At 41.1% G+C, this 23583-nt stretch overlaps 1 protein-coding gene across 1 annotated transcript; it reads left to right on the top strand.

Moving 5' to 3' along the window:
* Nucleotides 1-551, top strand: LOC6593407. The gene is made up of 2 exons (XM_002018825.2): nucleotides 1-45; nucleotides 101-551. The coding sequence occupies exons 1-2, from the start codon at nucleotides 30-32 to the stop codon at nucleotides 535-537; spliced, it is 453 nt and encodes a 150-aa protein (XP_002018861.1). The 5' UTR covers nucleotides 1-29; the 3' UTR covers nucleotides 538-551.
* The last annotated feature ends 23032 nt before the right edge of the window (nucleotides 552-23583 follow it).

The raw sequence follows: 23583 nt of genomic DNA, 5'->3' as shown, positions 1-23583 counted from the left end.
CTGAAGAAGAAAAAAGAATACCGGGAATCATGAACTTGAATCTTGGTCAGTGCACATATTAATCTAAAATTCTTTTGCTTGACTTTACGTTAACCAATAGACGAGCACTTCAAGCAGTCCCAGGGCCAAGAGGCAAGTTCTTCGTGCGATACTGAACACCGCAAACGCCATAAGTCGCTCGACGATGAGAATACTTCAAGGACGCGTCAAGCGCTTGACATCGAGCCAAAGAAGAGTCGGATCGAGTTTTTAAACTTGGAGAGTCTCCGTTATAGACCAAGTCGAAGCTATTATACAAAGCGACATCTGCATCGCACTGCAGGACCCAAGCCACTGGTCTCGAAGACTATGGAGGATGCTCTTGCCAAGAACCCATCTCTCGCAAAGACGCGTCGCTCATTGCTCAAAAGATTTGAGGCTACCATCGAAAAGCCAATGGAGTCGGTAGTGGCCCAATATGATCCTATCGCAGGGCTGTCCAAGACCTTGGCTAGACTTGAAATATTCCAGTCAATGGATATCGATAAGGAGGAATAACCGATTTACACACACACATACACAAATAGGTGGGGGGTGGGGGGGATCAATTTCAATAAATAAATAAATCTATTGGGCCAAATCGGAGACATTTGTCTTAATCTTTCGCCTGTTGTTTGGCCATATGTTTCGGCCACGATGTGGGGGAGGGAGGTCGGGAGGTAGGGAGGCAAAAACCAATCAGGAAGATCTTTCCATTTGCCGCCCGCCACTCTGGATGATTGTTTTTCATTATGGCAGGCAGCAGGCAGCCAGCAGCCAGCACCAGGATGGTGACAAATCGAAGTATTTTCCTTTGACCATGTAAAACAAATGATACATCATACGGTTGAGTGCGTAACCACCTTTGTGTGCACCTTCCACAGAACATACAAAACATCCACAAAGTCAAAGAAGTCGATGTCGAAGTCGAAGGATGGAGGCTGCCGGACGGACGACAAAATAAAAACGAAAAAGATAAATATGTCGTAAAAGTTTTTTATTTGCGTTTTATTTTTGTATTTTTTTTTGATACGGCAAATGTCTAGCTTGTCGGCTGACAGACGGCCAGCAAACAGGCAACGCTCTGGGCCAAGAACACAGCAGCAGGTCAGGAAGGGGGCTAAAAGTAAGAGTGGGGGGTCTAGGGGTCTATGAGACAGTCAGGAGCGACGCCTGTCACGCACACACGCCCCCCAGCTGAGGGACCCCGGCAGATGCGGGCTAGGCGGACGGACGGCTTCCATCTGACCCTCAACCTTGTCCGACAGAAACTTTTTTACAGCACAGCACAACAAAATAAACAAAATGTTTAAACAGAAACTAAGTCAAGTCAGATGAAGTTGGGATACTCTTAAAAAAAACGCTAGAGATGAGCAACAGAAAACGTTAGGTATATATTTATCTGAGGACCAAAAAGATAGAAAAAGCCAGAGCTGAGTTTTGAGGGGAAATTCGCTGGAAAGTTCATTACGAACTGGCAGGAAATGTGCAGAAATCTTAGGGATGTGTTTAAGATACAGCTAATTATCCAATTCTATGGATATTCCAAGGCAAATCAACAAAGATTGTTAAAAAATAAAGTATCTTAGGATCTGTCCTTGACATCTGCTCTTTCTCAAAGCCTAACCACTGGAACATCTGCAAAATGTATTTTGATATTAAAATTTGTATGTTAATTCGAAATTTGTATACTTTTAAACTTTTTCGGCTAAAATAAGGGCTGGGAATCTTAAAGTACAGAAATAATTCTTGACGAATCAACGTCAAGGTATCTTTAAATCTTGACATATTCGTATTCGTACGAGTATGTACGGCTCATTATTCATTCATTTGATAATACCCATAAAATGTCCGATACCCGTTTTTCCTGCATTTTAAGAGTATGCCAAAGAGCAAACTACACAATAAAGTGTCCTTCCTCTGCATCCGACACTCCCTTAGCCTTTGGGGCCATCATCTTGCCTCATTCAACAGTGAGAAAGGGAGAAGCAGATACCGGAGTTGACTGCCACGAAAAGGTCAACAAGCGGCACGAAGGCAGCCAGGCAGACCACAAGTTTTTATTACGCATATAATGCCAGCGATTTGCCCCAAAAACAGAGCTGCAGAGTCGCTCGGTCGGTCGTTGGATGGTGCGGTGGGAGGAGGGGATCACAGAGGTCTCTGCATCATTTTTATACTTTTAATTTTTTATGTCGGTGACACAGTGACATGAAATGTCAACGAGCTGCAAAACAAACAGCAGGAAGGACCTGGACACAGGACCAGGATAAATATGATGAGCGTCCTCCTTTGGGGATCTCCGGCACTCGCACTCGCACTCGCACTCGCACTGTAACGAGTAGTTGCTGGAAAACTGACTCTGAAGCTTATTGCGAAGGCAGAGGCAGCGCAGCAGCAGCGCAGCAGGAAAAAGCGTAGCATTCATTGGGGAGTCGTTGCCAGAGCCTTGCCTCGCCCCGCCCCACCCCGTCGCTTCCCTCCGCCACTCTCTGGTGAAAATTTGCGAGTTTGTGCGATAATAACATATGTAAGTTGCCTCTTCCACCATTCGTGTATCTGTGTGTGTGCGCCTGCCTGGATGTGGGTTTTAAATTTAGCCCATAAGCTGCTCCACACAGCTCCTGCTTCGCCCGCTGTTGCACTGGTGAAGGTTACGGATGAGGCAGAGCTTTTGCCCAACAACAAAACAAATAAAAATAATTTTAAGGCCGCCGCTCAGACGGGGATCAAAACTTTAAACGAACTTAACAAACTGTGAGCGTGTATTTAACGCAGCCGAACATGAAAAAGGTTGAGGTGTGGCCGACGAGCCATACCATATACCATACTCCTGTATGGTATGTATGTATCTTCAAGATACATTTCAGTTAATCGGCGTCAAGTCAATTAAGGTTGCCCCCCCCACCCCCCCGAAAAAGTTCACGAAAACTGTTTGCTTTTGTTTTTGGCTTCCTGCTTCCAGCCGGCTAAAGCGTTTGGGCGTTAGGGAAATGCTTTCCTCTATTAGAGTACAGTTTTTTTTTGTTTTGTGCAGGGCGTTGCCAGTCGGCGGAGGATTACCAGGGTTTTTCCGGCTAGTAACAATATTAGCTTTGAGGGTTCTGGGAGATGAAAGCCTGTCGAAACTTGTGTAACCAGTTTATGGCATGAATAATACAGAGTATTTATTGTTTTTGGGTATATTTATTAGCCATTCTATGGACGTCATTAACATTTAGGGTGTTGCCAGACTGGGGTTTAGCAAAGGACCCAATCTTGCTTATGGGTATGGGTATTTATTACTTAAGGATCATATATAAGAGGGATAAAACCTCAGTTTGCGAATCAATGAGCATCTCTTGAGGGGAAAAATAATGAATTTTTACTGGAATAAACACTATAACACTACTGTTTATCTATATATCCCTCATATATGTCCATTAATCTATACATTTACTCCCAACTACATTTTTTACATAAATCCAAAAACAAATAACTTCTTTAAACAATTTCCCATCATCGAATCCCCGTTAGACGCTCCACAAACTACTTCCAAGTGTGAGCCGGTCTATAGCTCTTCCACTCTCATATCACACCTTGACAGATGCAAAACGATCCATCTTTGGGGCGCTTGACTTGCACATATGCAACGGATTGGGTTTTATGAAACCATTAGCAGAGAGCGCCGCAAACTTTAAGATACATTCATCTTGTGAGGCGCTCTAAAAAATATGTTAGCCTGCAGTAAGGTATTGGCTACAATTGCTTGGCCATATAAATCACACACACACACACTCAAAGATGCATCCACACACACACACACACACATTCGCATTTCCAAAGTACAGTCAGTTCATTCAAGTGTCGTTTATCGCTTTTTGCTATTTTGGCAGCGCCTTCCGTGAAACTGGCGTTGGGTCATAAATATGCCAATTTGGCAGTGCACCCCGTCCCTGAACACCGTCCTCTCCACGTACAATCTCCTGCCACTAGCACTCCCTAACAAGGTGATTTCTTTGCTGAAACTCAAACTCTGAACCCAGCCATCCAGCCAGCCATCCAGCCAGCCAGCCAGTCAGTCAACGGGAGTCAGTCAGAACAATAAAAATAAAATTTATTACTCAAAGTTTATGGCATAGCAATAAATGTATCTTTTCTGCTGAGTATCTCAGTATCTGTATCCATAAATATGCACCCATTCGCACCTAAGTGGCGCGGATGGGGTTGGAGATGGAAAGGGGCATGGCCACAGGGGTCGCCACATGTGGCGCACTCTTATAGTTGCCTTCTGTTGAAATTATTATGTTGTTTGCCCTGCCCCCCACCCCCCTCCACCGGGTAAAAAAGGGTCGGTCCATCCTCCCAAAGCTCCAATCCGAACCCCCAAAAAACCTGGAGTACAACCCTTGATTCAAATCCCATAAAGTTGTCGAGTTGCTGTGATAGTTGTGTGCCGGCCGTTTCCATGCGGCATGGGGCAGGGGGGCACGAGGAGAAGCAGAGAACTGTTGGCTGTTGGCAATTGCCGCATCATTAATCTTACTCACGGAAACGGCGCTTAGGTCAAAGTTTTGAGTTTGGGTAATTTATCTTCGACTTGCCGCAATTATGTGCCGGTGGGAGTCGTCCCGTGCTCGCAGATAGGTGGGCGAAGAAAAAAAACGACCTAGGCAATTTCCCCAAGTCGTGACTCCAGGTCCCAGTGGCAATCCCATTCGCACCTGAACTTGAAACCTGATTGCAACAGCTTGGAGAACTCTTTAGCAAAAGGTGTAAGGCGGGAGTTCTCCTGGCAAAAGTTTGGGGATATTGAGAAGGCAACAGGTTTTGGGATCTACAGAAAAGTGTACTTTAAGATAAGACATTGTAGAATCTATGGATATAAGGACCTTCCTTACTTAAAGCGAATCCAAATATTTATAATCTAAAATTACCCACCAGCTTTGCGAAGTGGTGCTTCCAGGTCTCCAGGTCCCCAAATCCCATTTCGCATCTGAACTTGAAAAGCCGCGGATGTACGGCGGGCGAGGCCTCTTTCATCAACTCTTTCGCGAGGTCTGCTCTAATAATTCTTTCACTCAATAATTTAACAGCAATTTCGCGCCCAGAGGCACTAAAATTAAATTGAAGTGTTTACGGAAAACACATGAATTGCTTATGAACGACACAGGCGCAAAACTATCCATGGGAAATAGAAGAGAGACAGAGACAGAGGAAGAGAAAGAGACTTGCCCCCCAACCGAAGCGTGTCATGTCGTGCGGTGGGCGTGGTCGGTGTCCCACTGCGTCTGTCTGTGTGTGTGTCGGAGCTCTGTATGTATGTACGTATATTCAATGCTTATCAAGCAAATGACAGTGCAGAACCAGAAAGTTGAGGCCGACAAACACAAATGATGACCAAGCAACCCGTTAGACGGTACATTGGTACAGGAAAACTGAAAGAAATTACACATAAATAATGACCGAAGGGTGCAAAAGTAATTAATGGTGAAAAGGCGGATAATTAGTAAATGAAGAAACAACTAAATAATAACTGAATTATATGCGTACGATAATGGCACAATCTTTAATGTAGGAAGTAATTCCACTAAATATTTCCTTTGACATCCCATTGAATTTGAAATTTATTAGATTAAATGTGCGTTAACAATTTTATTTTCTATTTTTTTATGTGCCGGCACGCTTCTTTCCGTTCAAATTGTTATCCACGACATGCTCACATGCACATTTTCGTTACCTTCTTGTTTTCGTTCGCCTGTTCTGATGTACTATTTTGCCTTGAGGCTTTGAATTTGAAGGATATTTCTAAGCGTTTTGCGGTTAATTTTTGAGTCAACGCTTTTCCCTACTAAAAAATTTAAATCCCAGAAAATAACCCTCTATTTCGTTTAATTTTTCCAACAATACGCAGCCCACTGTTTGGGTCCTGCTGTTGTTCTCCCGGACACACTGCCGCACAATTAATTGCGTAAACAAAACGCGACACGAGCTGGCGGTCGGGAGCTGAAGCCGGGGCGGTTCTGGGCATTGAATTATTCAAATCATCTATAATTACAGCTGGCAACTCGCTCGATTGCCTGCCTTCCCGTCCTGCCAGCCTGCCAGTCCGTCGCTCGGTGCTGCCTGCCACCTCCTGTCGCAGACCCTGACGCATTTATCAATTAAATGCGAACGCAGCAACAAAAGCAGCAAGAGCAGCAACAGCAACGGTATCGACAAATCCAGCAATTGCAACAATGAGTAGAATTGGGGGGAGCTCTGTGCCCTGGGTCCTGGGTCCTGGCCTCCCTGGCTATTGCTGGGCCAGCAATTAAATTATTAAAAGTTTGTCATAAATAAAGTCAGGCACTTGACAATTATTTAAACGAATTACATGCTCGAGTGGGGCAAAGCGACAACAAAAGGGTACCAAGAGGCCTAAATGATTGGCCCCCAGGATCAATGCGCAGAGGGGGCAGGTGGGGGGACAACGAAAAAAAGGATTGACTGAGGGGAAAGCCAAAGCGATATACGAGCTTTTAAATTTATGCCCAGCTTTTATGGCATCGCTTTCGCGTATGTGTGTACTCGGGGTTTATGAAATGCCGTGCGGCTGTTTTCAATTCTCTTTACTTTTTTTTTTTCAATTGTTTAATCTCAATTACCAGCGCGAAATATGCAATAAATCTGTTATTGTTTGCAGTTATAACCAATTCAAAGGGGTATCAAAGGGTTGTATAGGAATAGGCAGGAGTTTACAAAGATAAAGATCATCAGAGAGAAATATCTAGAAATATCATGGTCTAAAAACTTATACATAATACCCAAGGCACTCCTTCCCTACTACACAGAACGTCTTTTTATAGTTCCAAAAGTTTCGTAGCCATATAAGTGGGTATAATAAATCATGTCCCATCATATATCATGGTTTTTATGCTATATAATGTGGTAAATAATCATCCCCTTCTAGTCTCTAGGCTTAATTTTTAGAAGTACCTATCTCCAAGCTCTTTTCTAGGCGGAAATCCCCCTGAAGATCCCTGAGTTCCCCTTTTCCTTATGGTATATAAAAACGTAGCATACTTTTGTGCTGACGTCTTACAGAATCAATTTTGAGCCCCTGCAAAACCCCTAGGTATCCGCTAGTCGAATCCCCAGTTGGCCAAAACGATTCGAGCCTTTATTTGTGGCTGATGCTGTTTCTGTTGCCGCTGCACGAGGGTCCGAAGAGTGTGTGTCCGCGGCGGTGTTTTATGCCATTCGCTCAAGTGCCCCCGAACGCAGTTGTGGCAAATGGCGCTGGCGCTGGCGCTGGCGATGGAGCTGCTCTCCTCTGGCGCTCTCGATTTGCTACCTTACTCCGGTCTGGTTCGGTCCACTCCGGGCTCCTCAATGCTCAAATCCCTCACGGTACTTCTTTTCACTTCCCCCACTTTGGTTTTTTTTTTTTCCTCTTTTTGCTTTTTTTTATGTGTATGTTTCATGTATGGCGCAATAAAAACACAAATAATGGCAAAAGTCGTATGAAAGGGGGGCGCTGGGGGGGAAATATCTGAGGGGAGAGAAACATACGCAATTTGTGCTGCGTTTGGGGGATTCTTGTTTGGATGTTTGTTGGATTGTTACATTTTCTGCTTATTTGTTGTTGCTGCGCTGGTTTATGCGCTTTTTGTGTTGCTTTATTTGTATTATTTATTTGGCTGTTTGTTAGGCGGAGGATTTAAGCCTTTAAGCACATAATTTCAATTGCTGTGCATAACACAAAAGGGATTAACTTTGATTTTGACGTGTGATTTGTATCTGTGTCTAACGGACGGGGTGGAAGCCTTCCAGATCTGTGTGTAAATTACCCAAAAACAAAAATCCTACATCCCCGAAAGCCCAATGAGTGTTTCACGCAGATTTTGGCCAGATTCTGGCAAAGCCTGGCTCTCCATCTCTCTCTTTCTGGCAATTGAAAGGCAAACAGAGAACAGAAAACTGGCAGTTAAAATCCACAAAAACCAGAAAAAAATTCACCGACGCATCTTTCACAGCCTCAGAGCTCAAAGGAACACTAAGAGGTCTGCCTGCCTGCCTGCCTGGGTCTTAAATGATGGGATTTCTCTTGGCCTGCCGTTTGAGGAGGTAAAATATGCAGCTCTGCCTCAAGTAGATTTAGCTGCTCTCATAGCTGCCGGCTGTTTAATGTATATGAAGTACACTCGCACTCGTACTCGCAGTCGTCCTCCGGCGTACATATTTATGCGTAAAGGAGGTCATAAAGTTTCCTTTTGCCCAGGACTTCGCCTCACTTTTGGCTTTGGCCAAGGGAAAGTTCTTCTGCCAGAGAGTCTTCGTTAAACTTTAAGTTACTTTATATTTCGACAGCTTAAATTGAATTAAAATAAAAGATTTACTTGGCGCCGCAATATTTGTTTGGTAAATTAAAGAAAACATGAAACTGCCCTGATTTTTAGTTGCAGCTCTTTTAGTTTTGGTTGTAATCAATCTCTCGTTCAATGAAGCCCAACTTTAATTGGATTGAACATATTTTCAGGACACACTTTCCTACACTGGGAGAAAAATGGCCTAGTAAAAAGAAACACAGCCATTAAATTAAAAATAAGATTTAAAATTAAAAACATAATGAAATTAAACAGAATTTAATTTGAGTTAAATATAAGTATTCCATTTACACTTTTAAATAAATAATTAAAATAAATAATAAATAAACACCTCAAAATAGATGTTTTAAATTAAATTTGTAGGAAATATATTTAATTTTAATATGAAATTTATTTAATTTAATTATAAAATGTATTTAATTTAAATATGAAATATTAAATAAATAATTTAAATAAATAAACACCTCAAAATATATGTTTTAAATTAAATTTTTGAGAAATATATGAAATATGAAATTTATTCAATTTAAATATGAAATTTATTTATTTTAAATATGTAATATATAGGGATCAAATATTTTTTGATTAATTATAAAAATGTAATTGAAAACACTTCCATTTTAATATTTCCCCTCTCGAGGCACAAATAATGTAACAAATATTTAAATCCAAGTGTAACTTTTCGAGGCTCTTGGCTTTTTTCCCTGGGTTTATTCCCTGGTAATCACTCCTTTCTTTTCCCTTTTATGCAATCGATTCTCATCATCCATCATCAGTGTTTGGATGCATATAATTTAGAAATCATATTCATTTCATTGCGTAAACCTCTTCTGTCAATCCAATTTGCATAAACTGCGCCTATTATAATCGTACAAATGTCATCACAGAGCCTCCGCATTGATCTGCGGTTTCTGCACTCACATACAGCCCTCATCCAACTCCAATTTGCAGCAATCCAACCGCAACCAGCACTTCTGTAAAGCACTTCTCTCTCTCTACGTGGCTGCACATGTACAATGTAGGAATGAGAAGCCAGAATGGCGACACTTTGCTAACTGGAATGGCTTCATTAAGGCATTAAAGCGACAGAGCCAGAGCCAGAGAGAGAGTGAGCGGGTCGTGTGCTGAGAGAAATTTATGAATATGTGGCATGATTTGGGCTAATCACGTTGCTGCCATTACCCAAAATTATTTCACATGTAAAGCGCGTAGAACCCCAACGAAAAGTCAAAAACAAAATGCGAGAAAAGAACATTATTTAAATAACTTAATGCGTTAAATTTACGAGGTCCAAGGCATGTATACGAGTGTATTATATACCTAGATGAATGCTTTTGTGGGGGCGGTGGAGAGGGAATATTCAAATGCGGTCAGGTGTATAATTAAATTGGAAATTTGCGGGCACACGCACAGGGCTGGAAATGTTGAGGATTTGAACTTCTAAATGGTTGCCATTGCCACATCGCTATCGTCGCCTGATTATGCCAGCCACTTGACCGCCACTTAAGACCAGGGGCCACCGCCCCACCGCCCCCAACACCGAAAAAGGTCAAAGTATCAAGTTTTCAGTGTGCTCCAAGCTCCAACTAAAGTTGTATATGGAAATGTCCAGGGGGGGGAGGGTGTTGGGTGGTCATCAGTTAAGAGTACGAAATTCCCCATAGATGAGCGCACTGGCCCATCGTTCATTGCGTTCTGTGGCACTTTGATGATGAAATGTGTGTCAATGACTCCCCGAGGAGGGCGCGGAGACCAGTCGACAGATGATATGCGTGCCTCGTTATAAACCTAATGAATGTATTAAACTTGCAGGATGTCCTGCGAGTATAAGGTGGTGTTTGTTTTGGTCTGGAAATTTCATTCAAATTGGCTAATTTGCGGAGGTATGGAATACATGGTACATGGAATTTTCTATTAGTTAAAGAGACATCTGACATCCAAGCAGAAGGGCAAAGAAAGATATTACAGCTTTATAAATAATTTACTGTATGTACGATGTACATTTTCTCTTAGTCTTATCCTCCCATTTCGTATTAGAATATGTACATGAATTACCCAATTCCAAAGTTATACAAATGAAATGTTAATGACTTCTATTTAAAGAACAAAAGGTGTGAAGGCACTCATTATGCTGTGATTACCAGCCCCCCCAACGCCCCAGCCCAGCCGAAATGCCAGCCTTTTGTATTCCAGGAAAGGAAATACCATAAATAGCTGCCTTCAAAGGTATTAGAACGAAAGAAAAGCCGTAAGGAAATCATCCTCAATGGGCAGAATCGAAATGCCATTAATCTTGGGGCGTAAGTGTAGCTCATAAGTTGTGCCTAAAAGTTATTGACCATGCAGTTAATTAAGTAGCTCTGCTCTGCTCTGCTCTGCTGCCAATAATCCTCACTCTACTGCGGGTATTTCGTGTATTTCCATGTGCCACTGCCGCTGCCGCTGTGTTGGTGGCACGTTTGAGCGGTGCTTTTCTCATTAAATGCGTAAATTTAATTGCTTCGACGGCGACACGTGGCGTATAATTAATGACGAGAATTGTAGCTGAAGAGTGCTGTAGAGTATCCAGGCGCAGCTGGAGAAGACAGAGAGAGGGAGGGAGAGATGGAGAACTCCAACCAAACATTCACTGAATAAGTCATAAGGTTTTGGCTTTTCACCAGAGCAGGAGAAGCTCAAGGAGCAAGACAGAGAGAGGCAGAGCAGGGACAAGGACAGGGACAGGGACAGTCAACATCCGTCGTACACAAATAAGCCATATCATTCGCATTTCGTGTATTGACTGACAGTTAACATGGCTTGGCAAAAAGTTTGCAACGACTTTTGCAATTGTCCTCCGTGCATACCAAAAAAAAAAGAGCCCCAAGTCGAAGCCAAACCCAAACCTAAAGCACAATTGCAACTGTCATACGCATGCAGCCAGTACAGGGGGGGGCATGCAGCACAAGAGTTCTCCACCAGCACTACCCATACATACATATTGTACGGTAGGGTACGGGGATACATATATATTTGGCAACAATTTATAAGGGCAATACGTGCAGGGCATATGCCCGGGTTAGGTTAGACTTCCTGTCGAGGACAACTATGCGAGGTCCACGCGTGTGCATACCAATGGCCCCGGTCGGTCGGTCTCGAGGACAATGACCTGGACAGACAGCCAATCCCAGCAAACATTTTAAACTCCAAGAACAAGTCATGGGGCAACAGCAAATACACGCAAAACATGAAAGGAAGCCCAGATCTAGCCTTGGGCTGGTTCCAAAGTTCGAATACTCTTAAAGGGGTTTTTGCAGGTGAAGAAAAGGTAATAAATATATAAGTTTTTTGGGTTTAAGTGACATAAATATGATAGTAGTAGGCAGCTAATTGAAGCAGGTTAATATAGACTATGATGTGAAGAATTATCCTGGGCAACATCTATGATATTTTTTATTTTTAATTTTTTTTTTTTACTTTTAATTTACATAAAATCTAACAATGGTGAAGCTTTAGCTTTAGAGAAACAAAACCAGTTTCTCCACAAAACTTGTGTTCCAATTAATTGTTTCTATGGAGGGCATTGAACTGCAGCCAAGGCATGGGTATTGTCCATTTTGGGCGGGAATAAATGAGTAAATGGGCAAATGAATAAAAACAATAAAAATATATATATATTATTTGTCATAATAAAAATAATTAAAAAATATTTTGGTCTCAGGTTTAGGTGAAATAAACTAAAAAACTAAGAGATTGGTATTCCTTAGAAGAATAAACAGATCTTTTCATTCAGTTTGTTAACGAAAAATCTTAATCACATTCCTAGCTTCTGCGTGCAAAGTCCTTCTCTACCTTTAAATACCCGTTTTTTAGGGTATCCCAAAAAAAATTTAACTTACAACTGCAACTTGTGCCGGAGGTGGTCCCAGACTTCTACTTCAAGTTCTGGAAATTGCTCGCACTGCGTTGGCATATCTCCTCCTCCGTTTGTACCTTCGCCCCCCTCTCACCCGACCCGACCTATGTTACACAATTCGATAATAAATATTACAAGCTAGACAACAAAAGAAGAAGCACCCATACATATATATATATATGTATATATATATCTCGTATAGAATACGAGAATTCGAGAAGAAAACGAAAAAGTTGCGAGCACAAAACGAGCGAAAAACAAATTAAATTCGGTTTGCTGTTCTCATTTTTTGTTCCGACGCTTCTTTTGCGTTTCGTTTCGTTTTTTTGTATTTTTATTTTTATTTTTTCAGCACACAAATTTTTTTTAGCAATTACGTTTTCAGGAGGTGGGGGGGGGGCTGCGGTGCGGTGCAATGCTGGTATCATAGGAGGGTATAAAGACTGCACGAAGTCAACGATTTGCATAAGTTGGGCGTGGTCCTGCGGGGTGGGGGGGGCGGTGTTCGGCTGGGGCGTGGCATTGGGGGCCGGGGCCGGGGCCGGGGCGTTGTCGCATTGATTACAAGCGTGAAAATGAATTTCGATTATGCGACGAAGGACGAGCACAATGAAACGACAACACAGTGGGGCATGGAGTTGCAGCAATGGCCATGTTTTCGTTTGCCTTTTACTTTTGCGGCCCATTGTCACAGTCGTGGGTCGCCTCAAGGCACGCCATGATTTCTGAGTCCTGGCTGGGGATTCCCCCAACAGAATAAACCTGATGAGGTTCGACACGGTTCGCTGGCCGTAGCATATGTACATGTGTACATACTCGTATCTGGATATGCTCGTAATTTGTGCAATCCACACGGAAATGTAATCAGAGAAGGTTCTTTAAATTGTGCCACACACACACACACACGCAGAAGATTTACATCGGTAAACATATCCTTATAGGGCACATGGAAAAAACATTTGAACAGAGAAATCCCTTTTTTTGCGGATATCTAGCGGGGCGTCCAAAAATATGATAGCTCTGAATATTTAAAATATTTAGTTATGATATTTGTTTACTGTTATTCAATACAAAAGGAAGAAATCATATGAGAACACAAAAAAAAATATTATTTCAACCAGAAGGCAAATATTTATACCAAAATTCTAAAGAATTTTGATGGATATTTTATTTCTGGAAATGTGTATCAAATAGATTGAATTTCGTACAACTTCCAGGCAGACTTAACATTCATCAGTCAGACACTAATGATATAATCCGCAGCCAAATCCACATTCATTAATTATTTAAAATCTATTTATAAAAAGCTGTGCTTTTTTTCGGCATATCCCCCCCCCCTCCAGTATTACTTGATTTTTTGATCAATTACTGTTGCTGTTGTATTCGCAGTCGTCTTGAAAAATGTCCTTTTTATGCTTCATTACATGGCGTCTTCCTGTTGTCAGTTTTTTTCTTTACATTTCGTTTAACATTTGTCACTTTTATAGCCGCATGTGCGTCTCTGGCTCTCTCCCGTATCTGTGTCTGTATCTGTCTGCGATGGTGTGGGTTTCCTGCCGTAAGTGTGTGTGTCTGTGTGTGTGTCCGCATATGCCTCGCAGCTGCCCATCTTCATTTCGGTATGTTTTTCGCTTTTCTTTTCTTTTGGTTACCCCGATTTTTGGGTGAGTTCGAGGGTGTGTTGGACCAGTAAAGGTGTATGGAACATATTTATAGGAGGAAGGGTTTTAGAGTAGGTATCGTCAGACAGTCGAGGCCTATCACAGATCAGAAGATTATTAAAGCCAGAATAAGGAAGAAAAAGTTGTGGGTGGAAAGAGAAGTGCGAGTGAGCCGGGGTTTGGCGCAGGAACGAGGCGAGTGAGCCAGGGGTTGACGCTGGAGCGAGGAGAGTGCGCAGGGGTGTTCATTTTATATCTTAAAAGTGTTGCCAGTCATGCACATGAAATTCTGGTTGACAGAATTACCATCTCTCACTGAACAAGTATTTTTTGAACAGCTCTCTAGCCTTCAATAGAAAATCGAGGTATCACCTGGTCGTTACACCCAACATAAAACTCTTATATATGTTTTTTTTTGTCTCCTACTCGTGTTGCTATGACTGTTGTTGCTGTCGTTTCATCAACAGCTGCCGCTATTGCTGCTTTTTCTGTTGCCGTTGCTGCTCCTCCTGCTCCCAGCTAGAGAATGGGGATCCCCTGAACACTTTGGCCCAGCCTCTTTACAACTTGATTTAAGGTTCAGTTGATATGTCGCCATGTCGGCTTCCCTTCACTCTCACTTACACACCCATTGCCATTGTGCCACTGTGCCACTTCCACTTCCACTTCCACATCCACATCCAGTCCGTTTCTCGTTCTGTCTTCGTGTGTGTTGTCTCCTGACAAATGTCATGTTCAAATTGCAGACTGAACTTTTGACTTTTGACAACGAATGGTAGCAGCACACACCCACACACACACACACACACACCCCGAGAACCAGCAATGATGATGCCTTGATAGATATGAAGTGGATTTCCCCACCAACAGTCAAGGTCGAACATAAATAATGAGTGACGAAAAAGGTCATTCGAGAAAGCACACTCTTAATATATCAAAGTGATTGACTTTCCCCCGCTCTCCTACGCTTTTGCGAAAATTTGATTCCCATGATAATATTGCATTATGAAATTCCTCTCTCTCTCTCTCTCTCTCTCTGTCGCTCTCAAACGAGTATTAATAATTGTGGAAATATTTTGGAGCTCTTCATAATTATTGAATTTCAATATTTAATTCATTTGCATTTGCATTTGCATTTGGCTGCCATACGAGTTCTCCTACCATTTCCACTTAAATTTGCATCTCTAATGAGTTTCAATCATCGACGGCAGCCGCCCAGGAATTAGTCCAAAACTAAGTAGACAAATCTGTTGCACACGGCATCGCATCGCATCGCATCATTTTGAAAATTATATAAATTTGTGTGAAATTTTGTCAAATTTATATGACGGCAAATGACCAAAAGCCCAACAGCCACATACATTTTTAATAATTATTCTCCATCTGGCTCAAACACACATAAATACTAATGGGATTGCTGCGTCAAATTATTATTATATATTGTACTCGTACTCGCCATACTCCAAAAACGAAAGCTATTAAAAACCTGAAGCATGATATTGGCAAAAAAAATTTTTGTAGATAGGAATTATACAGAAATATAGTAATGAAACTCTGAAAATATGTATGAAAAATAATACTTAAAAAAGTTAAAAACAACCACACAGAAATATGGATATATTGTTGTTCAGTTTTGTGCTTAATTTTTTCACTGAACAATTTTTTAATTATAATTGTATTTAGTTTAATGAAAAATAAAGATTAAAAAAATGTTCAAGCTCCTTTTTGACCTGAGATTTTATTTATGATTCAATGCCAATTAATTGGAATCACTCGAACATTCTTCAACAAATATTATACAATGTTCTACAGGTAAATAAATTTAAAACTATTCTCGATGTGAACCAAAACGACTTTTTCTGATAGATTTGGGGCTTACAAAATTTTTAAAAATATTGCTACTTTTTTATGGTTTAATTTTTTAAAATGTTGTATTTTATTTACTGTTTTTTTTTCCTCAGAAATAATGTGGTCTTTTCAAAATTGATTATTTTTGCGGTATTATTTTGCGAGATTTTGACTTTGAAAATTCGCAAAAATTCGAAATAAATTTATTCCTTGGGAGTTTGTATTTTTCTGGTATAGGTAGATTAATTAGGAGTCTTTTAAGGTATCGTATGTAATCCTTTATCCATCGATTTTTACAGATGGTTTTAACATAGGTGGTTCACAGCGGAAAAAAAAGTGTATACATAAAATTTACAATATTTCAAGGAGCAAAAACGAATTTGTTTTAGGGAATATCAGGGGGAAGAATGGGGCATGCCGCTAAGCCCCAAGAAGTCTGCATTTATACCGATTCTCTCCATCAATGAATTGATGAAGTCATCATTATGATTACCAGTCTAAGAAGAGTTCTATGCAGCCCTTTTGTCCATCCATATACATCAAAAATTAACTCCGTTCTGGCCACGTTTAATTCATTGATCTATCACCGGATGGGGGAGGCCTCAGTGGGCATGGCCCTTGGCATAGGGGCCTCAATCACATTAGCGTGTTAAACTACTTAACATGGTGAAAGACAAGCCCCCAAACAGAACTCCAGGAGGAGGATGTGAGGAATACCTACAGAAGGGGGGCGTGCCACATAACAACTGATTGAATTAATCAGCTTCATTATTTTGGTAGTATTTTGGGAGGGATTTAATGCATTTACAGGGCTTGTTCAATTAGGAGAGGGAACCAGGACCAGGACCAGGACCAAAACGATGACTCCCTTTGTACACAAATTCCCCTACCGAATCGAATCGAATCGAATCGCATTGAATTGAATGGCAAGGAATGTTTAATGTAAGAGAAGAGAGAGCTTGAATTTAGGAATTTATGTGGCTACGTGCGGGGCATTTGCCAGTCCTCCAGAAAAGATACATATGTCGATGTCTCTACCTTCCCCGAAACGGAAGAAAGTGTGTGGTGTGTGTAGTGGTAGTGGCATTTGTGGTATGCATATTTAATGACATCGCTGGGCCATTATTGAAATTGGTTCATACAAAACAAAAGGCGCAATCAGCACACACACAAAAACCCACAAACCCAACAAAGAATCAACCAACAGTCAAACAAACAAACAATCATCCACTCAATATGTTTATGTTTAAACAAAAATACTTTAGAAGCTTCGATTTGTATAAATATTGCCGCCAGATATGGATAATATAATATACCTTTTTTTTTGGTATTGGTTTAATCAAAAGGTTTCGTTATTTTGGTTTCGTATTTTGAAAAAGAATCACTGGGAATTACAGTTCAAATGATGATGATGACACAATCAATGTACCAAAAGTGCGCCCAAGCCCACACCAACCGACAGGTGACACAACAGTGAGAGAGAGAGAGTGAGTATCTTGTAGATACTTCACACAATAAGGTACACAGACAGAGAGATATATTACGTACATCCAAATACCCATACCACCCATCCCATCCACTTTTATCGCCACACGAATATTGTATTATTTTCAATAAGCAGGCGACATATTGATAACAAAAGCTTTGAAATATATACAAGCGTTCCTCTGATCGGGACGAACCCCCATGCCATCCCCCCCCCCCCCCCCCCCCCACATCTACGGAACATTTTCAATGCCTGGAAAATATTGAATATCCCCCCAGCACACACACACACACATACACAAAGGACATGACAGAGCGAGGTAGCATCCAAGCATAAAACATTTTGTGGAGAAGAAATATTGTATGGTCATGTCATTGTATTGGTTATATATTTATATATACGGATGTGTCTGTGGTGTGCATGTTGATGTGGGATTAGACTACTGGCAACGAAAGGAGGCATTGAGGAATGGGGGCTAGCAGTGTGTATGGACTGCAGTAGAATTTCTATTATATTCCCAACTCTTAAGCGGAGATGATGCCAAAATGATGATATGAATGCAATGATGGAAAAACCGCAAAAACCAAGAGAATTTGAATGCAAAAAAAAAATAACGGTAGAAAAACCAACTAGAAAGAAAGAAAAACCATTTAAAAAAGGGAAGACAGCAAAAGATGCAAATGAGAAACGGTTCTGGCTCTACTTCAACCTTCAAAAGTTAACCGTGTTCTAGCCTCTCTCTGTATTTTAGCCAGTCAACCTCTCGCCTCTCTCTCTCTCTCTTTCTCTTTCAGCCAGTCAATCACTCCTCCTCCACCTTCGATTACAGCCGGAAGAGTGACATTTTTAGTTGCAGCAGCAGAACCCACAATCTGAATGAAAAAGATGTGTAGGAAGAACCATACCATTTCTCCCGTTCTCTACCACTCTCGCTTAACAATACCTTTCCATCTTTTGATGCCATTCCAGCCACCCTTTTTTGGAGCAGCGTCTGCTGCTGTCACATAATCCCCTTTTTCAATAAGATTTAAATTTGCATTTGACACATATTGGACGACGACAACCAGAGCCAGAACCAGATAAAGAATATGGGAATGGGAATGGAAACGGGAATGAGAATGAGAATGGAGGTACGACGAGGATGAGGATGAGGACGAGGACAATCCAAAACCATCGAAAACCAAACCAAACGACGATGTCGACAACAACTCACAAACAGCGAATAGGAATCTATATGCATATATCCTTGCAAATACAAGTGCAAAAAATATCTTGGCAATAATATTTGACATATCGAAGATTACATGCCCTTTAGACACGTTCAAATCTCACAAGAATGCATGATAAATTGTGTACAGAAGCAAGAGTTATGGCAACTGGTAATCTCTTGCATTGTAACTGAAAATAATCTTCTATTGAGAGGAGATATTGATGTGAATTTAAGAAAAAGATAAGCACCCATAAACAGACTATTTTTAAAGGCAGATACATCAGATATTTTACTTTAAAGTTAACTCTCTCTTTTTACAAACTTTTTTCGGTATACGAAAGGCAGCTCCTAAAATACTGGGCAGATATTTTATCTATTCAGTGAATTTCTAACTAAAAAATTTGTAAGAGTGTTCTCTGAGAATTATCCCATACAAATCTAATAATTCCCAACAATTTAGAACACTTTCCACTGCAAAAACATGCACGAAAGCCAAATATTAGTTATACAAAATTGAGTTTCTTTCAAAAAGGGTAAACTTTAAACAGATCTTTAGTATTCCATTTCCTTCGTTTCCTTGTATGTACTTCGTACTTCGTACTCCTTCCACACATTAGCATAGGCTCCACAACAGAACATATATTTAACCTCGTCGCATGCATAGCGGAAAAGCAGAAAAGCGGAAAAGAGAATGCAATGGCAATGGCAAGGAGGTGGCGAAATCCGCTGGCTGGGCTGGCTGGGCCGGGTTGATGGGAGGTTACCTATGGCACCTATGCGGGACAGGTGACAGCTGAGGGACAGCGAAAGGGGAGGGGAGGGGGGTGGCGGGAGGCTAAAATAGTGCAAAAGGTAGCATACAATAGGAGGAAACTGCGCGTCATTAGCATAGCTAAGGGAATTGTTTTAGTTGGTTTCACTCGGTTTGGTTGTGCTCAGTGGGGGGTTTCTCTTCGGTTCGGTTTGGTTCGGTTTGGGCTTGGGTCTGGGCTCTGGGCTCTGTTCGGTTTTTGATATAGGTAGGTAGGTACGTGGGGCAGGGACCGAGCCAGTGGTAGAAGCGACCAACATAGCTGACATGTTATGTGATTTGATTTGGTTTCGCATACTCTTTCCTGCTATCTGTCCGTCTCTTTGTGAACGTACGAATGCAGATATGCTCCACACACTGGCGGGCTGCACGGGGGCGAATGGGGGTAAGTACGTTTTGGTTTGGAAACCTCATTAGTTCGACATTCCAATATGTCAGATTGTGGCTATTGCCACATGCGGCAAATACGAGTACCAATAAAAATTCCAGCAACAGCAACAACAGCAGCACCAGCACCATAGAGTATTCAAAGCCAAGAGAGGCAATCGGAAAACATTAAATCAAAACGATAAATGATAGCCTGGTAATTAATTGTGAAGATTGTTTCTGAACAGGCAATTGCTGCCATAAAATGGTTTTAGCTTCCTAATAATTTTGATTTTGGTGGCGAAGAGACAAGAGAAATTGGCATTAATAAGAAGAAAACTATTAGTAAATTGCCCAAAAATAAAAATTGCAATCTAACAAATTGTTTTAAAATTTGTATTTAATGGTTGCGCTATAAACTTATTTAATCTTGTTATATTTAAAAAAAATATATATATACAAAATTATAATTAAATATAAAGTTCTATTTAATAGTTACGAATAAAATTTATTTTTGAATTCTTCGTTAAAAAGATTTTTAAGGAGTTTTATTTAAAAAATTAAAAATAATTGTTAAATTTATTATCTTTTGGACCAAGTGGTGCATTACCAAAGTTTAAAAATATTCTAAAGATATAAATCAACACCTTTCATAATATGGGATATATCTCCTTCAAAGACGAATATTATTTGCTATTATATATCCTTTTTTCTTCCCTATTCTGTTGCATTGCTATATGTAGTATTAATTGGTAACGTTTTGTTTGGGAAAACATCAAACAGAACTAAGTTTTGGTTAGGATAGATTTCGACCTCTCTTAAGAAAGATTTACAACCCAAATCTGCTCGGAAACCTCCTACAACCCCTTCAAATCAATTCAATCCCTTCTCCATTGTCATAGTGCAAATCTACATTATTTCATTCTTTTATTTGAGATCTATGCTTGCCATTCAAATCAATGCTCGCTTTTCTGTGCTACCATTTCATATTTCATCATTCAGCAGATGCATAACAATGCCGTAATATCGTATTGTGTCATCTTCCACTTATTCTCTATCTAATTGCATCTCGTCTAACATTTCAATTCACGTTGCCCCATTCACTGTGCTGTCAATAAGTTGTCAGTTTCCTTGGGCACACAGATAGATAGATAGACAGGCAGACACTCACTTAGTCCCTTCCGCATATATCGCACATACACATGTACATACGGGTCCGCATATGTACGTACAAGTCTGCTCATCCATTTTGCCATTGTGTCGAAACACCGCCAGGCCCCCACTCCGTTCGTCGCCCCTGGTCTCCTCGCCAGCTCTGTGGATCGTGTTTCCTCCTTAGCTCGCTTCATTAAAAAGTAAGCCCTTTTAAATTGGCCCTCCTGCATCCCTTAGCCCCCGACTCCGGCTCCGGCACCGGCTCCGACTCCAATACCGATTCCGTCCGCCACTCTATTCCCGCTTTCCATTCCGCCAACCAATTGACATTCATAGAAAGCAACGACAGCGTTTCGTTTCCAGCTCCTCTATTTAGCTTTTTTTTCACCCTTTTTTTTGGGGGGGTAGTGGTATCCTTCTCAAATCGTTTTGGCCTGTTCATCTTTTTTGGCCATCTTCTTTTTGTTGGTTTGCGGAGTGCGTGCCCGTGTGTGTGTTTGCCTTTCAATTTGCTGACTGCGTGTGTGCCCAGTTAGAGAAACATAATCGGGGCATACTTTTCCAGCTATTTGCGTGGCGAACACTCCAACGAGCCATCGAAGCGCAGCAAGCAAAATTGTCAAAAAAAAGGGTTTGTTGGTATTTGTTGCCTAGGTCCTAGGCTCTCCTTTGTCCTGTCTCCTGTCATCATCTCCACCCCAAATATCTGTCGGGCAATTTACATTTACGATCCAAAAGCAGCCCCAACCGGTGGTACCCGTCAAAATATGTTAAATAACAAACTATTTTGCATTTTTTTTTTTCTTTTTTTCTTTTTTTTCGCCCCCAACTCGTAGCATTTTTCTGCCGCCTGGTATCGGCCATTAGGCCAATGTTTGGTTGGTGGAGGGGGGGAAGGGGGAAAGGGGGAATGCTCTGGTTTGAATGCTTTGAATGCCACAGAATTTTCTTGTGGGTCTTTCAATGAGGAATGTCTGCGTCGGTCTGGTCTCTGTTTCTGTTTCGCTTTCTAGGCTCTACGCCTATGTCTATGTCGGTGTTGGTGTTGGTGTCTCCCCCCCTGTTTACACAACCATGTCAATTTAAATCTATGTCAAAACACACGACTTAGTTGAGGTTTATTTATGTCGGTCTGCCCTCGCACACAAGACTCCTCCTTTTACAGGGAATTCAATAAAAAAAAAGAAAAAAAAAACCTAAAAGCGTGGGGTTTCCACTCCTGTATTTTATTTGCATTTCCGAGTCACGTAAACGGATCTTTGGCACTATCTCTGGATAATATTCGATTCGTTTTTTGTCCTGCCTTCTTTCTTGCTGCGTTGTAAATTCCATTGAAATTGGTTTTGGCGCGGGGGCAACGCCCACGCCTCATAATAAAGATCTAATTTCCGTCACATACTCGTATTTGGGGTTTGAATTAAAGTGGAAAATGTGTGCTCAACCGTTTAGCCCCCGGAGGGCGGGGCGTGGCTGGCATGGAACGTATGATTAGCATCAATCAGTGGATTGGCTGGACGTTTAATTAAAAATCAATCAGTTGCTGTGACATAAAACTGAATGCTTCGATAAACAGTGGAAAAGCAAAGGCTGTGGTGCCGTCGATGCAGAATAGATACAGGGTTTTAGGGCTTTAGATCCCAAACGGTTTTCTAGCGTGTTTAACGGCGAAGGACTCTGTCGTTGGTGGAATGTGGAATGTGGGTGGGTGTGGCACCAAGCTCGAAGTACCGCTACAATTTTGTAGTGGACATCAATCATTTTGTTGCGTTACATGAGGCAAAGTTTTCGTGTTAATCAGCAAACCCCAATAACATGATAGATTAACTCTGACTTTGTGGGCAAGTCCAAGGCCCAAGTCGGAGGTAAGGTCCCGGTAATTAAGGCTACGAATTGATTGGGAAATTGTCTGTGATTTTCGTGGCCACCCAAAGACCTTTAAGCTTATGGTAGGTCGGGGGTTACTTCTCTCATTTCCATTTACTTTCGTGACCCATTAATGGGTGTAATATTTATGGAAAAGGACATTATTATTTATTTAGTATTTTAACACCATAATTATTATATTTTTTTTTTTTTTTTTTGAGTCATTAATGCTTTTTTCTGCATTATATAAATTAATTAATGTGTTTAAAAAATTGAATAAAATATTTAGATTATTAAAAGAAATCTCAAATATTGTATTATATTTGTATTTGTATTATTATATTCAAAATAATCAAATCCGTAAACCTTTTGGCTACGTTTTCATAAAAACCAAAAACAAAGAAAAAAACAAAATATTTCTAACAAAATTTGATTTATTAGGCTCCTAATAATTTATGTTTCAAAGAAAACTAACGCCCAGGCAACTGCCGCAGGACGACAGGCCGACATGAGCAAAGGGCCAAAAGGTTTAGGCCAGAAGGCTACAAAGGAATCGAAAAACATGAAATATTGCCTTCTATAAAGTGGATTATAAACCACCCGATGATAGAACGGGCAGACAGGACCTTATGATGATAGAGGCGGGGGTTTTAGAGACCTTGTGATGATAGAGCCGGAGGTCTCCGAGACCTTCTGACGGTAGAGCTGGGGGTCTTCGGGACCTTCTAGAGGCGGCCTCGAAAGGACCCAGGTCAAGGTAAATTAACTCCGACAGGACACCCAAGTGGACCCTGTTTATGATTACTTTCACGCCTGTCTGGTCATTAACCTCCGAGTACCGAATACCGTGCAGCCACATACAGCCCCGCCAAGGAAAACATTTTCGAGGTCCGCTCGCTCTAATTTTTTTTTTTTTACATTT

The sequence above is a fragment of the Drosophila persimilis genome, unplaced genomic scaffold (assembly GCF_003286085.1).
Source record: "Drosophila persimilis strain 14011-0111.01,24,50 unplaced genomic scaffold, DperRS2 tig00000124-arrow-pilon, whole genome shotgun sequence".
Classification (NCBI taxonomy): Eukaryota; Metazoa; Arthropoda; class Insecta; order Diptera; family Drosophilidae; genus Drosophila; species Drosophila persimilis.
The sequence above is the reverse complement of the archived record's forward strand: the minus strand, read 5'-3'. Positions and strand labels throughout refer to the sequence as shown.